The 17,089-nt window shown below is 42.2% G+C and overlaps 1 protein-coding gene across 4 annotated transcripts in view; it reads right to left on the bottom strand.

The window, feature by feature from the left end:
* grid2 (glutamate receptor, ionotropic, delta 2) overlaps positions 1-17,089 on the bottom strand; it is a 2,248,146-nt gene that overhangs the window by 1,752,124 nt on the left and 478,933 nt on the right. For all 4 annotated transcript variants that reach the window (XR_004560786.1, XR_004560787.1, XM_034170483.1 and 1 more), the window contains exon 2: positions 4,722-4,875. Coding sequence is in view for 2 of the 4 variants with exons in the window: in XM_034170483.1 (XP_034026374.1) it covers positions 4,722-4,863 (142 nt within the window). In the remaining 2 variants the exon portion in view is untranslated. The remainder of the gene's footprint in view (positions 1-4,721; positions 4,876-17,089) is intronic.

The following is a 17,089-nucleotide window of genomic DNA, read 5'->3' as shown; positions in this document are numbered from 1 at the left end:
ATAATGCTTTGTTGGGTACATGTTAATTTAGGTATGATTATATATGCGAAATATGCAGATAATCTTTTTAAAAATTAATTTTCCCAATTGCCCAAAAACAGTGTGACCCGGTATCTGTGTAAGGATCATGCATAATTGACAGCAATAATGAATATTATATTCACATTTTTTTTTTTTTTGGTTTGTTTGTTTTTTGAAAAAGCAAATTACCCATTCATCCATTTCCACAGCCTGAGCGGTGGCTGGACTTGGCAGGTAATACGGTGCATCCACAAAGTATTCACAGCGCTTCACTTTTTCCACACTTTATGTTACAGCCTTATTCAAAAATGGATGAAATTCATTTTTTTTTACTCACAATTCTGGTCACAACACCCAATAATGACAACATGAAAAAAGTTTTTTTTTTTTTACATCTCTGCAAAATTATTAAAAATAAAAAAAAACTAAGATATCACATGTACATAAGTATTCACAGTCTGCCATGAAGCTCATAAATGAACTCAGGTGCTTCATGTTTCCACTGATTACCCTTGAGATGTTTCTACAGCTTAATTGGAGTCCACCTCGGGTAAATTCAGTTAATTACACATGATTTAGAAAGGCACACACCTGTCTACATATAAGGTCCCACAGATGACAGTGCATGTCAGAGCACAAACTAAGCATGACGTCAAAGGAATTGTCCGTAGACCTCTGAGACAAAATCTGAGGAAGGGTACAGAAACATTTCTGCTGCTTTGAAGGTCCCAATAAAAACAGTGGTCTCCATCACCCATAAATGTTAGACGTTTGGATCCACCAGGACTCTTCCCAGAGCTGGCCACCCATCTAAACTGAGCGATCAGGAGAAAGGGGCCTTAGTCAAGGAGTTGAACAAGAACCCAATGGTCACTCTATCAGATCTCCAGCATTCCTCTATGGAGAGAGGAGAACCTTCCAGAAGGACAACCATCTCTGCAGCAATCCACCAATCAGGCCTGTATGGTAGAGTGGCCAGACAGAAGCCACGCCTTTGTAAAAGGCATATGGCAGTCCACCTGGAGTTTGCCAAAAGGCACCTGAAGGACTCTCAGACCACGAGAAACAAAATTCTCTGGTATGGTGAGACAAAGATTGAACTTTTTGGCATGAATGCCAGGTGTCATGTTTGGAGGAAACCAGGCACCATCCCTCCAGTGAAGCATGGTGGTGGCAGCATCATACTGTGGGGATGTTTTGGAGCAGCATGAACTGAAAGAATAGTCAGGATTGAGGGGAAAGATTAATGCAGCAATGTACAGAGACATCCTGGATGAAAACCTGCTCCAGAGGACTCTTGACCTCAGACTGGTGCAACGGTTCATCTTTCAGCAGAACAATGACCTTAAGCGCACAGCCAAGATATCAAAGGAGTGGCTTCAGGACAACTCTGTGAATATGCTTGAGTGGCCAAGCCAGAGCCCAGACCTGAATCTGATTTAACATGTCTGAGGAGATCTGAAAATGGCTGTGCACTGAAGCTCCTCATCCAACCTGATGGAGCTTGAGAGGTGCTGCAAAGAGGAATGAACAAAACTGCCCAAAGATAGGTGCACCAAGCTTATAGCATCATATTGAAGAAGACTTGAGCAAAGGGTGGGATTACTTATGTACATGTGATTTTGTAGTTTTTTTTATTATTATTATTATTTTTAATAAATTTGCAAAAATTAAAAAATATCTGTTTTTTATGTTGTAATTATGGGGTATTGTAAGTAGAATTTTGAGGGGAAAACATGAATTTCCTCCATTTTGGAATAAGGCTGTAACGTAACAAAATATTGAAAAACTGAAGCACTGTGAATATTTTCCCGATGCATTGTATTGATAATATGATAACCACTGGTGAAAAATATGGTGGTACACAGTATTTATGGTACAGCACACCTTTGTGTATGCATTTTTCAGTGTCACTGGGCACATTATCTCCTAGTTTGCATTTTAAACTTTAAATTCAGAGCAAAGTGAGTGACAAAGGAAAAAACATAATATTCCACCCATCCATCCATTTTCTCCACCCGCTTACTCCAATTAAGGGTCGTAAAGCCACATATAGACAGACAAACATGTTCACACTCGCCCGTGCACGTGCACACACACACACACACACACACGTGCGCACCTATGGACAATTTAAAGTTTCTAATTCACCTAACCTGCATGTCTTTGGATGTGGGAGGAGGCTAGAGCACCATAAGGGAACCCACGCAAACATGGGGAGAACATGCAAACACCATACAGACTGGCCACAATCCCATAACCTTCTTGCTGTGAGGTGAGGCAACAGTGCTAACCACCAAGCCACCATGCTGCCCAAAACCTGGTATTCGCCCAGTTGTGGTAGTAAGACACAAATGTATTTCCAAGGAGTTCCCAGTGTTAGGCAAAATGGTATATGTCATTTCTTTAGAATGTTCTACATTTGTTCGAAGATCTTTTCACAGTTGAATGTGGGTAGGAGACCTCAAAAGAGGCAATGTGATCACATGTTAAAACCAACTTAAGCAACACTCACATGAAAGAGCAATTTTTCCTGTGGAAGCCAGAGCATCTGACCTTGTAAAGGAAACTCATCAGCTGCTTGTTTCTATGATGTCATTCTTTCAGTACTACTTGCAACCATAGGTCAAGGTGACAGCATAAATCCACTGCTAAATTGAGATCTTTGCCTTCAGCTCCCTCTTGGCTTTGGCAGTCCAGTGTAATACTACCATCACTGCTGACACCCCACTAATCCCCCTGTTGATGGAATGTTAGATTCTGCCCTCACTGGTCAACAAAATCTCAAAGTATATGAAGCTCTTCAGTTTGTTCAGCTATTTGTTCCCAAACAAATTGATTTTTCACAGTTTGGAGATCCCTCAAGAGAATGAGAAAGGAATTAACTCCAAGAAGAAACTATAAAATCAGTGAAAATACCCTAACACACTGTCCTTACCACATTTACCATAAGAAAAATCAGTTATAAGGCACGTGTAGAGCAGAGAAAAAAGAAATCTGCAGAAAATGTGTTTGACGTCCTACAGAGAATACATACACGGCCCTAAGTGCAGACATGCAGCAAGAGAAACTTCTAGCAAAGATCATGGCATTCTGATATTCTCACAGTTCCCACCACAGAACACCTCCAGAGTCCATAAACCAGCTGTGGACTGCATGTACCATCTCCAGTGATGCTTCCAGCATGCGCGCAAAACTAAACTGATGACTGGCTGTTCTATGAGACATCTCTTTGTTGGTCAAAAGTTGCGGAAAAGTCAATAAACTCAAACCTTTCTATCATGACTACCAGCACAGAAGGATGACAGAATGGTGGAAGGACAGCAGTATTGCGCAACCTTAAACGGTACATGCTTGTAATAAGAGTAAATTTTGCAAATCTAGGACAAAATGATTATAACTCATGGGCCTTGTGTTTTTTCATGTTGATGTTGCAGCATTTTTCAAAATCAAAATGTTATAAATTTTAGCTGCTACTGACATAAAAAAGGTTTAATTTGCAGACACGGTTTTAGTACACATTTTGTAGTAAAATTCAGAAAATGCATGGTGCTCTAAATCTGTTTTCTGGCTAAAATAATGTTTAACAGAAAAGATGTTACTAAATTTTTAATTTTCATGCCATTTTCAGATCTCTCCAGAGATGTTCAAAAGGATTCAGGTCTGGCCTCTGGCTGGGCCATTCAAGGACATTCACAGAGTTGTCCTGAAGCCACTCCTTTGATATCTTGGCTGTGTGTTTACAGTCATTGTCCTTGAATTCTGAACGTCTGTCAGAGTGGCCATCCTGTTCTTGGTCACCTCCCTGTCTCAGGTACTTCTCCCATGTTCCCACAGTTTAGACAAGCGGCCAGCTCTAGGAAGAATCCTGGTAAAACCGAACTTGTTCCATTTACGGATGATGGCGACCACTGTGTTCATTGGGACCTTTAAAGCAGCAGAAATGTTTCTGTACCCTTCCCAAAATTTGTGCCTCAAGATAATCCTGTCTCTGGGGTCTTCAGACAATTCCTTTGACTTCATACTTGGTTTGTGCTCTGACATGCACTGTCAACTGTGGGACCTTATATGTAGACAGGTGTGTCCCTTTCCAAATCATGTCCAATCAACTGAATTTACCCCAGCTGGACTCCACTTAAGCTGTAGAAACATCTCAAGGATAATCAGTGGAAACAAGATGCACCTGAGCTCAATTTTGAGCTTCATGGTAAAGGCTGTGAATACTTATGTACAGGAAATTTCTTTTCTTAAAGTTTTAATATATTTGCAAAAATCTCAAATAAAGCTTTTTCACATTGTCATTATGGGGTATTGTGTGTAGAACAGGGGTGGCCAAGTTCGGTCCTCGAGAGCCACCTTCCTGACACTCTTAGTTGTCTCCCTGCTCCAACACACCTGAATCCAATGAAAGGCTCATTAAAAGTCTGCTAACGAGTCTTTCATGGATTCAGGTGTGTTGGAGCAGGGAGACAACTAAGAGTGTCAGGAAGGTGGCTCTCAAGGACCGAACTTGGCCACCCCAGGTGTAGAATTTTAAGCAAATAAATGAATTTCATCCATTTTGGAATAAGACTTCAACATTAAAAAAATGTGGAAACAATGCATCACTGTGAATACTTTGTGGGTGCACTGTAAATCTGACAGTTGATTTTAATAATTAAAAAAACTGATATTCCAGACGTGGAGCATTATTGTCCTACCTTCCTGCACAGCCTGGAAGGGGTTGTTCCCATCAACGAATTCCACTGAGATCGTGATCTTCTCTGTCTCCAAGATCTCGTTATTCAAGTTGAGATCTGCCACAGCAAGCGAACACCTCATCATCTTTCCGTGCCGACTCATCAAAGATGGCACCTAATCAAAGTGACAAACAGAAAAGAGGAAAGAATTTGTCAGTATTGGGCAAAGCTTTTAACCTGTGAAACCTGTTGTTCAAATGAATTTTAAAATAAGAAAACCGTAAATCCATCGCAAATAAAATGGTATAGCCCCTCAAGGACCAAACATTATTCTTGCATTCAGACAATATGTGGTCAAATTATTAAATTAAAATCAAAATCAGTGGTTTATCTTGAGAAAACTGCCATCTAACTGTGACAAAGTGCACAAACCAGAGTTGAAATAACTTGCACAAGCTTTGTAACCTGAAAATTTACACTATAAGATTTATTTTAAACATTGAGGTGCCTTTTTACTTTGTAAACTGGTAGTAGAAATAAGTGGCAGATGTTGCGATGAAGAATGTGTGTATCGCTTTGGTCAGGAGTCTCCGTAGAAGGTTAATCTGTGCTCAGTTGGAGGACACAGGTGAAACATGATCCATTTAGAGAACACATTTAAAAACAAGCTACCACCGCTGTCAGTTGCTGTAGGTTGTATTGCTGTGACCTGCAGAGCTTTTCTCACATGTACACAGAACGTGACCATCATTGCAAATTTTTGCACTGTGTGACAGTATACATTATGAGGAGAAAGTTCAAATTATGCCAGAAACTAAAAAAAAGTGTTTTACCAACTTTATATCCATCTAACCACAGGGTGGGCATGAAGAGCCAAGAATTAGCAGGCTTTCATTGTTAAAAGTCATCTCAGCAGGTGATTTCACAGATGATCAGGACTTTCGGTAGAGGGGAGGAGCTTATCAGTAAAACCACTTGCTGATGGCATCGGCTGCAATGATAAACCTGCACTGCCTTGGCCTTTCATGGCATACTATTACCAACACTGAATGAGCCTGTTTCCAGCTGTCATTTCCATTTGGTGGAAATACCGATGTGAATTTCAATGCCTCCAAAGTAACATTACTGCAAAGTGACATTGAGATCAAATCCAGTGTAGTACCTGACAAGAATACAGAGTCGTAGAACACACTGCTGGGAAATCAGCATGCCTACCTCAGATTGTCCACCCTCCAAATGGCACAGGGTGGTGCACAGGGTGGTGCACAGGGTGGTGCACAGTGTGAGACACACGTGTCAAGGAATGTGAAGATTTTTACTGAATTGCCCAGAACCTGTTTTACAACAGAAAATTGTTCACAACGTGGCTTCCTTGTCCTCTAACCTGGCAATACTAAATCAAACACATTAAAGTTTTGGCAAGCAATAGATGATGGAAAGGTGCAAGGGCCCACAGAAGTACTTACCTACTGTGGGTAAAAGAAAAAAGAAGAAAAAAAAAAAATCCAGATTTTTTTTTTTACCTGGTGCCTTTAGAATGGGACAGGTAAACCCTGAATTGGGATGCTGCTTGACCAAAAGGGGAAGTAAGATGGAAATAGAACACTGTCACAGTTTATTTTGAAGTCAAATGCCAATCAACACAAAATAAAACCAAAAAGACTGGTGAGACCTGGTAAAGTGGTAATTAAAGTGAGAGCCAATCAAAAGAGACAGAAGAATGGCTGTGTTAAGATGGGGATTGACTGGCTGGTAGACGTAGGGCTTTGTTTTGCTCAGTTAGACACAATTATCCTTGTGTTATTGCTTTATCTCTTCTTTCATTTTTAGCCTCTCATTTGAACCCAGTTTTCCCCCTGAATCCATAGTGTCGCTAATTGTGTAAGCTAGTGCAGTGAAGCACTGCTAACTGTATTCCAATGACCAGAAAATAAGCCTCATTGTGGTTTTCTCTCTCTCTCTGATTGGTAATTCCATTAATAACTCAACCAGCTACAGTGGCTCAGGGCTGTCTTGCGCCACATTTGTACAGTTCGATGAGTAAAATCTGGTCTTAACACTGCAAAGACGATGATTTCAATCCCCACTGTGGTTACTGTTGCTCAGGAAAATATGCAGCCTTATTATTGTAAATTACTGCATTTCAAAAACAAGCAGTGGAGACCTCGGGTTTGATCATTAATAATAAATGAAACAAGCTCATGTCATGCAACAATTGCATCTCAAAAAAATTTGATGAAAATGTTCAATTCTTGTCATTTATTTCAGAGACATGCAAGTTTATGTATTGTAGACTCATTAAATGTAAACTAAAATATTTCAATAATTTTTATTTTTATTACCTGAGGCCATCAAATATGGCCATTGGGTATTGCAAAGGCTTTGCATCTGTCCGTCTGTCTGTGCTCAGCATACGTCCAATCGTGTTATTGCCACAGTGTTCAAGTTAACAGGGAACATTCTTGAGACACAGACCTTGGACAAGTTCAAGGATGGCTAACCTTGACCTATTTTAAGAGGTTAAAAAGTCACATTCTGCTTCAATCTGTTCAGTTTAGTTTTTGAGTGGCAGGGGTGACAGCCAATCAGGGTAGAGCTGCACTGTAATGTCACAATCTGGTTGGGAGCTGCAAACTCCATTTAATTTGTGTCGCTTGTGTGCTGTTCCTTGTCACATTGATACTCCTGTTATTAAGTTATCATCTCACTATCATGTTTTGATAGTTGAGTTTGGTGTTCATGGTTTATTTTTTCACTTTGTCTTTGAAGATTTGGTTCTGGTCACATTGTTGATTTGTTCACTTTGTCTTTGGTGTGTTAATATAACCTTGTCATATATTATGTAAAAGTTAGTGAGAAATAAAGACTTCTAAAACTAAAAATGCTGTTTCTTGAACCTAATAACTCCCCCTAAGTGATTTAAAAGACATTTAGCAGATGTTAGTGTGCACGCTAACATGCTGTAATGCAAAGTTAACTTTTGCTCTTTCAAAAGCACATGTTCATATATTATGTAAAAGCTAGCTACAACCCCAATTCCAATTAAGTTGGGACGTTGTGTAAAATGTAAATAAAAACAGAATACAAGGATTTGCAAATCAAATCGAACTGAGAAACTTCATTGTTTTTGTGCAAATATTTGGTCAATTTTAAATAGATGCCTGCAACACGTTTCAAAAAAGATGGGACAGTGGTATGTTTACCACTGTGTCATATCACCTTTCCTTCTAACACCACTCAATAAGCGTTTGGGAACTGAGGACACTAATTGTTGAAGCTTTGTAGGTGGAATTCTTTCCCATTCTTGCTTGATGTATGACTTCATTTGTTCAACAGTCCGGGGTCTCCGTTGTATTTTGCACTTCATAATGTGCCACACATTTTCAGTGGGCAACAGCTCTGGACAGCAGGCAAGCCAGTCTATTACCCGTACTCTTTTACTACATGCAGAATGTGGCTTGGCATTGTCTTGCTGAAATAAGTAGGGACGTCCCGGAAAAAGATGTTGCTTGGATGACAGAAAGTGTTGCTCCAAAACCTGGATGTACCTTTCAGCATTGATGGTGCCATCACAGATGTGTAAGGTGCCCAAGCCATGGGCACAAACACACCCCATACCATCAGAGATGCTGGCTTTTGAACTTTACGCTGGAAACAATCTGGATGGTCTTTTTCCTCTTTTGTTGAGAGGACATGATGTCCATGATTTCCAAAAGCAATTTGAAATGTGGACTCATCAGACCACAGCACACCTTTCCACTTTGCATCTGTCTGGCAGCATTTCTGGATGTTGTTGATGTATGGCTTTCGCTTTGCATGGTAGAATTTTAACTTGCACTTGTAGATGTAGTGACGGACTGTGTTAACTGACAATGGTTTTCTGAAGTGTTCCTGAGCCCACACAGTAAGATCCTTTACACAATGATGTCGGTTTTTAATGCAGTGGTGCCTGAGGGATCGACGGTCACTGGCATTCAATGTTGATTTGAAAGTTCTCCAGATTCTCTTAATCTTCTGATTATATTATGGACTGTAGATGATGGAATCCCTAAATTCCTTGTAATTGAATGTTGAGAAACACTGTTCTTATACTGTTGGACTATTTTTTTATGCAGTTGTTCACAAAGTGGTGATCCTTGCCAAATCTTTGTGAACAGCTGAGCCTTTTGAGGATGCTCCTTTTATACCCAATCATGACACTCGCCTGTTGGCAATTACGTGTTCTTTGAGCATTCAACTTTCCCAGCCTTTTGTTGCCCCATACCAACTTTTTTGAAATGTGTTGCAGGCATCCATTTCAAAATGGCCAAATATTTGCGCAAAAACAACAAGTCTATCAGTTTGCACATTAAATATCTTGTCTTTGTGGTGTCATCAACTGAGTATAGGTTGAAGAGGATTTACAAATCATTGTATTCTGTTTTTATTTACATTTTACACAACTTCCCAACTTCATTGGAATTGGGGGTTGTACAAATAAACACTTCTAAAACTGAAAACAATGTTTTTGTAACCTCATAACACACCTATTTTAACACACACACACACACACACATATACAGTGAGGAAAATAAGTATTTAAACACCCTGCGATTTTGCAGGTTCTCCCACTTAGAAATCATGGAGGGGTCTGAAAATTTCATCTTAGGTGCATGTCCACTGTGAGAAACAATCTATAAAAAAACAGAAATCACAATGTATGATTTTTTAATAATTTATTTGTCTGTTACTGCTGCAAATAAGTATTTGAACACCTACCAACCAGCAAGAATTCTGGCTCTCACAGACCTGTTAATTTTTCTTTAAGAAGCCCTCTTATTCTGCACTCTTTACCTGTATTAATTGCACCTGTTTGAACTTGGTACCTGTATAAAAGACACCTGTTCAAAATCAATCAATCACACTCCAACCTGTCAACCATAGCCAAGACCAAAGAGCTGTCTAAGGACACCAGGGACAAAACTGTAGACCTACACAAAGCTGGGATGGACTACAGGACAACAGGCAAGCAGCTTGGTAGACGACAACAACTGTTATGATTATTTATTAGAAAGTGGAAGAAACACAAGATGACTGTCAATTTCCCTCGGACTGGGATTCCTTGCAAGGGGTAAGGATGATTCTGAGAAAGCTCAGAACTACACAGGAGGACCTGGTCAATGACCTGAAGATAGCTGGGACCACAGTCACAAAGATTACATTAGTAACACATGATGCTGTCATGGTTTAAAATCCTGCAGGGCAGCAAGGTCCCCCTGCTCAAGGCAGCACATGTCCATGCCCGTTTGAAGTTCACCAGTGACCATCAGGATGATCCAGAGGAGGCATGGGAGAAGGTCATGTGGTCAGATGAGACCAGAATAGAGCTTTTTTGGAATGAACTGTTGTGTGGGCCGCTGAAGAGGAGGTACTGCTGGCCCACCACCACCAGAGGGCGCCCTGCCTGGAGTGCGGGCTCCAGGCACCAGAGGGCGCTGCCACCTTATGGGAGCAGCCTGGGTGACAGCTGTCACCCATCACTGGATACAGTTGTTCCACTCAGCACGGAGGTATATCGGTAGGACGGCGTCTCCACCTCAGTGCCGAGATATCGCCTTAAGATAAAGGTAACATTCTCTGCTGTACTTCGTACATTATTATATTGTCTTTCTTGTTGAGCATTGCAGGACAGCTGTTTACAAGAAGCCGTAGCTTCAGATAAGTACTCACCTTCCTGCAGCATTGTGACGTGAGGTGGAGGCGACTTCTCCCCTCCTCTGTGTTACTGGGTGCAGCCGCACCCACACCTGTGTGTCTACTGTTTTCTTGCCAGCAGTACCGGATCCGACGAGTGGAGGCAGTGGCCACCTGGGAATTCAGGACTTGGCGGTTCCAGTACTTCCAGGGTTCGGTGGCAGAGGAAACCCGGGTGGTTCCGGTTCGACTTGGACGGACGTCTCCTACCTTCGAGCCTGCCCACACGACACCAGTGGAATTCGGCTTACCCCCACATTGTCAATTGTTGTATTAGTTGTGCACGTTTCACAACAGTAAAACATTGTTAGTCACCTTCTCCATTGTCCGTTCATTTGCGCCCCCTGTTGTGGGTCCGTGTTCCTACACTTTCACAACATGAACTCCACTTACCATGTTTAGAGGCTGAGAACAACCCCAAGAAAACCATCCCAACCATGAATCATGGGGGTGGAAACATCATACTGTGGGGGTGCTCTTCTGCAAAGGGGACAGGACGACTGCACCGTATTGAAGGGAGGATGGATGGGGTCATGTATTGCGAGATTTTGGCAAACAACCTCCTTCCCTCAGTAAGAGCATTGAAGATGGGTCATGGCTGGGTCTTCCAGCATGACAATGACCCCAAACACACAGCCAGGGCAACTAAGGAGGGGCTCCATAAGAAGCATTTCAAGGTCCTGGAGTGGCCTGGCCAGTCTCCAGACCTGAACTCAATAGAAAATCTTTGGAGGGAGTTGAAACTCCAAACCTGAAAGATCTATAGAAGATCTGTATGGAGGAGTAGACCAAAATCCCTGCTGCAATGTGTGAAAACTTGGTCAGGAACTACAGGAAATGTTTGACCTCTGTAATTGCAAACAAAGGCTACTGTCCCAAATATTAACATTGATTTTCACAGGTGTTCAAATACTTATTTGCAGCAGTAACATACAAATAAATTATTAAAAAATCATACATTGTGATTTCCAAATTTTTTTTTTTTTAAGATTATGTCTCTCACAGTGGACATGCACCTAAGATGAAAATTTCAGACCCCTCCATGATTTCTACGTGGGAAAACTTGCAAAATCACAGGGTGTTCAAATACCTATTTTCCTCACTGTATTATATATATATATATATATATATATATATATATATATATATATGTATCCAGTTGGCTCATCAGTACACCTGTGGTCCTTGAGATATTCAGCTAAGTTATTTAAACCACTGCTGTGGTTTATCTGTTGCCACCCGCTTGTGTGCTGTCCCTTGTCACCTGAATTTGGTGTTCATGGTTTATTTGATCACTTTGTCTTTTGAAGAATTTGGCTCTGTTCACATTGTTTATTTGTTCACTTTGTTGTTTGAAGGATTTGGGTCTGTTCACATTGTTTATCTGTTCATGTTGTCTTTTGGAGGATTCAGCTCCATTCACATTATTTATTTGTTCACTTAGTTGACTGAAAGGATGTTGGATTTTCTCACTTTAATTATTTGTTCATTTTTGACTGTTTTTGAATTTTGCATTTGGAGATCAATTTGAACTATTGGTCCTCCACTGTCATCAGGAAAAATAAAACCTGTTCCTTGCACCTAACTCCTGTGTTTGCTGCTTGCATATCGGGGTCCAGTCTTAGTCTGAGTGGTACTTAACCATAACAGAAGCGACTGGCCAGAATGGACCCCAGAAGCAACTCCCCCAACTTTCCCACTTTTTAGGATTTTTATGAGAAATTCAGGCTATTGTATACGTGCGTTCACTGTTGTTCCAATAAGAAGAAGAATAAGAACTTCATGAAACAGGCCTAGGAGGAGCGAGTTGTCACATGCCTCTGGGTATTAGACTCATTCCCTGAACTATATTTTAGGCTTATTTGAACAGGACAGACTCCCTGAGTGGGTGTCTAACCCAGAAGAGCACTTGCTACCGCCTAGAGGAGGGGTGGGCAACTTGTTCCAGAAAGGGCCAAGAGGGTGCAGGTTTTCTTTGCAGCCACTGTCTCCACCAGAAGAAGACGAAAAAGGGTTGCATGAAGACCGATGGAGGAGACTTCCAGCCAGCTGTCGCTACAGCTTCAGACCCTCCACCAAATCCTGCCTCGAGGCCATTCCTGGAGGAGACTTCTAGCCCCCTCGCAGGGCCGCCACATCGCTTCAGGGTGGGAGGGGAGATAATAACAGTTGTTATTCTTCTTGCAGGTGGGAGTCAGGCAACTCACAGAGAGGCGGGGGAGGACTACCCGCATCCGAAGACGTCACAGAGGGGTGCCCCGTCTCCACCCCCAGAGACATCGCAAAGGGATTCCTGGTCTCCACCCCTAAAGACATCATGGAGGAATTCCTCTGCTCTGTCCCCAGAGACATCTCGAAGGAGCTGCCTCGGAGCTTGGGGAGGGGTGGGGTTTTCTAATGGCTGTTTCAAGTTCTGCAGGTCCATAGGCAAGTCGAGGATGGAGGCGGAGGAGACCTGCTCCGCTTTCACAGACTTCTCCGAGTGGATTCCCTTGCCAGCCCCAGCTGAAATCACAGAGGAGCAGCTTGCCTCCTCACCGGAGGACGCCACAGAAGGAACATCAATGTTGTTCCCTGATCATGTTCCAGAGGAGCTACCGGGCCCCTCATCAGAGCAGCCTCTGGGCTCCGGGTATGGGGCGGGGTGCTTTCAGTATGGTGAGCAGTTTCGAGAAAGGTACTGGTGGAGGCGGAGCAGCACGACTTTGATCCAGGACACAGCTCCAATGGGTTCCCGTTTTGGCCCTTGGCGACGTTGCAAAAGAGCAAGCCACCTCTGATTCCACTCACGTCTCTGGCACCACAGCAAACTGTGTCCCTGGGGAGCAGTCTGCCCACACACCTGAGGTTAGTGACACTGATCCAGCCACTGCCGAAGGCGTCCTTGAGGAGTCGTCAGTCCTCAGTCTCTTGTTGGTCATTCACTGTCACCAGGAAAAATAAAACCTGTTCCTTGCACCCAACTCCTGTGTTTGCTGCTTGCATATCAGCGTCCAGTCTTAGTCTTAGTTGTACTTAACCATAACAGACAATTTCATAAGATCAGTTAAAAAGGGGATTTATTCTACAGATATTTTGAATTTTTGAAAACGTATGTTCTTTTATGCACTCAGAACTTACTTTGGGGCTCTTTTTGATCAAGTTACTGCATCAGTGAGATGTGGTATGGATTTGATGAGCCTGTGGAACAGATTAGGTGTTATGGCAGCCCAAGTTACTTTGACAGCAACTTTCAGTTCATCACCTATCCCAACAATACAGATGAGCCAATAATCTCCCATAGATTTTCTATGGGGTTCAAGTCAGTAGAGTCATGTACAGTAACGTCATGGTCAGCAAACCAATTACTAGTTGTTTTGACAGTATGGCCAGGTGCCAAGTCCTGTTGGAAAAGGAAATGAGCATCTTCATAAAGCTTATCAACAGACAGAAGCATGAAGTGCTACAAAATCTCCAGGTAGACAGCTGCACTGACTTTGTGTTGTGTGGGCCGCTGAAGAGGAGGTACTGCTGGCCCACCACCACCAGATGGCGCCTTGCTTGGAGTGCGGCCTTCAAGCACGAGAGGGCGCCGGAGCCACTGGGAGTGACAGCTGTCACTCATCATCAGCACCAGCTGTCACTCATTCATCTCATCACCATCACCATAAAGACCGGACTGCAACTCCACCTCCTCGCCGAGAAATCAGCTACCATTCAGGTGATATTCTCTGCTGTACTTAACACTGACTAATAGTCTGATCTTCTTTGCAGCCATTTTCCTGTGGGTGTTGCCTTATCTGTGAGATTGGCGTTTGGTGTGATCAGCGACGGCTTCGCTTCACACCCCAACCAGATAAGTGGTTAGACAGGAGCTGCACGAGTGTGTGATTGGAGGTGGAGGTTTTCCCTCCTAACTGTATACAGACTGTGGGATTACTGAGTGTGCGAACTCACACTCATCAGGACTGTCTCTGTTCTCTGCCAGCAGTACCGGGTCTGACTGCTGAAGACAGCGGCCACCTGGGGCGCAGGGCTTGGCGGCTCCGGTGTTCTTCAGCTCCGTTGGTGGTGGAAGCTGTGTGGAATCCGGCTCTTCTCTCGCCAGGCGTCTTCTATCGTCGAGCCTGCCCACACGTCACTTTGTGTATAATTGACAGTCCACCATATTGTTATTGTCTGTACGTCGTTGTGCGATTCACATCATTAAATTGTTACTTTTGGCTTATCCATTGTCCGTTCATTAACGCCCCCTGTTGTGGGTCCGTGTCATGACACTTTCACAACACTTTGGGCTTAACAAAACACAGAGGACCAACGCTAGAAGATGACATGGCATCCCATATCATCACTGACTGTGTAAACTTCACACTGGACTTCAAGCAACTGGGATTCTGTGCCTCTCCACTCTTCTTCCTGACTCTGGGATGTCCCAATGGAATACAAAATTTACTTTCACCTGAAAAGAGGACTTTGAACCATTAAGGAGCAGTCCAGTTGTTTTTCTCCTTAGCCCTAGTAAGACACTTCTGACCTTGTCTGTGCTTGAAGACTGGCTTGGACACTAGGAACGCAACAATTGTTACCCGCCAAGAGCCACCACATGTCTGTATGTGGTGGCTCTTGATGCACTGACTCCAGTCCACTCCTTGTGAAGATCCCCCAAGTTCTTCACTCAGCTTTTCTGCATAATCTTCTAAATGCTGCAGTCATCCCTGTTCCTTATGGTTGTTTTCCTACCACGCTTTTCCCTTTCAGTCAATTTTCCATGATTATACTTTCATACATCACTCTGGAAAACAGCCAACCCTTTCAGGAATGACCTTCTGTAGCTTACCGTCCTTTAGAGAGGATCAGTCTTTCAGATAATGGTCACGTCAGCAGACTTCCCCATGACTGTGGTTGTGAGTACTGAATCAGACTGAGAAATTCATGGTATTTATGCTGCAAACACAGTGAGTTAACCCTCTGGGGCCAACACCATCGTATACGACGGCTAAGACCAAGCTTTACTAAATTATAAATAACTTTTTAATGATATGAGATAGAAACTTACTTTTTTTTTTGCTGAAAAGTTAACTCCACAGACGTTCGAGCCAGCCATTGGCCATCTTTGTACTCCTCATAAAAGCTGTGTGATGATGTGCGCAATGTGAGTGTCCAATCGGAATTGGTTCACCGTCACATGGTCTTCCAAAATCCAATCGTAGGATAGATTCAACTCATGTGAAAAGCCAAAGATCATTTTCAGGAGTGATATGTTATGAGTTGGCCCATTTGAATAGCCCCCTGGGTGCTCCAATGAGTACATACTATTGGGCTCCAAATGTGCCCTGTGCCATTACGCACAGCGATCAGTGAAAGCACATGGAGCAGACGGAGAGCCTTTCATGACAATCTCACGTGTTAAAATAAAGAGCGTGTCACTATCAGGATTGCTCCACTAGTTTGCATGTGAATGTTACTGGATAACTCTGTTGCTTTTACCATGAAGGCAAAAAAAAAAAAAACCCAAAAAAAACGCAGAGACCATTTTGTATATACTGTTCAAAATGTGCATTTGTGTTTATTGTTTGAACCTTTTTGCTGTACAGTCTTTCACACAAGACCTCAAATTACCTTTATAAAGTGTCAAAACAGTTGTTTATTATAGATTGCTGTGTGTTTTGAATAAATGTGTGTGGAAAATTATTTCCGCATTACTTTTTACTTCCTTATTTTTTATTGAAAACCTTTATTACACTTATAAAACACAACAAAAGCATATATATATATATATATATATATATATATATATATATATATATATATATATATATATATATATATATATATATATATATACAGTAGTGTTCAGAATAATAGTAGTGCTATGTGACTAAAAAGATTAATCCAGGTTTTGAGTATATTTCTTATTGGTACATGAGAAACAAGGTACCAGTAGATTCAGTAGCTTCTCACAAATCCAACAAGACCAAGCATTCATGATATGCACACTCTTAAGGCTATGAAATTGGGCTATTAGTAAAAAAAAAAAGTAGAAAAGGGGGTGTTCACAATAACAGTAGTGTGGCATTCAGTCAGTGAGTTTGTCAATTTTGTGGAACAAACAGGTGTGAATCAGGTGTCCCCTATGTAAGGATGAAGCCAGCACCTGTTAAATAAAAGACATGTGCAGAAGAGGTTACAATTTGGGGGTGTTCACAATAATAGTAGCATCTGCTGTTGACACTACAAACTCAAAACTATTATGTTCAAAGTGCTTTTTTTTTTAGCAATCCTGTGAATCATTAAACTAGTATTTAGGTGGCAACAGCTTCCATACTACAGCGTCCCCGCGAGGGGGGGTCCGGCGTGCTTCAAACATTCGTGAGCTGCAGCTTAGCATGGCGGACGAAGAGCTAATTCAGCCAGCACCATCTTTGCTGAAGGTAAATGTTTGGCCGCATTTTGGATTTTATTATTTGCCGCATAAGAAGGAGCTTGACATGACTTATGCAGTGTGCAAAATCTGCAAAATGAAAGTCAAGTACTTCGGAAACACTTCAAATCCACAAGCCCACATGCTACACCATCACCCGGAGCTAAAAGAAGTGGAGCAGCGGTCTCTGCCGACTACTGACCAGAGCTTCGCTAAACTGCCAGCCAACTCTGAACGAGCAAAGCAGATAAGTAAA

This window comes from Thalassophryne amazonica, chromosome 5, assembly GCF_902500255.1.
Source record: "Thalassophryne amazonica chromosome 5, fThaAma1.1, whole genome shotgun sequence".
NCBI lineage: Eukaryota > Metazoa > Chordata > Actinopteri > Batrachoidiformes > Batrachoididae > Thalassophryne > Thalassophryne amazonica.
This window is presented reverse-complemented; position numbering and strand designations above follow the sequence as displayed.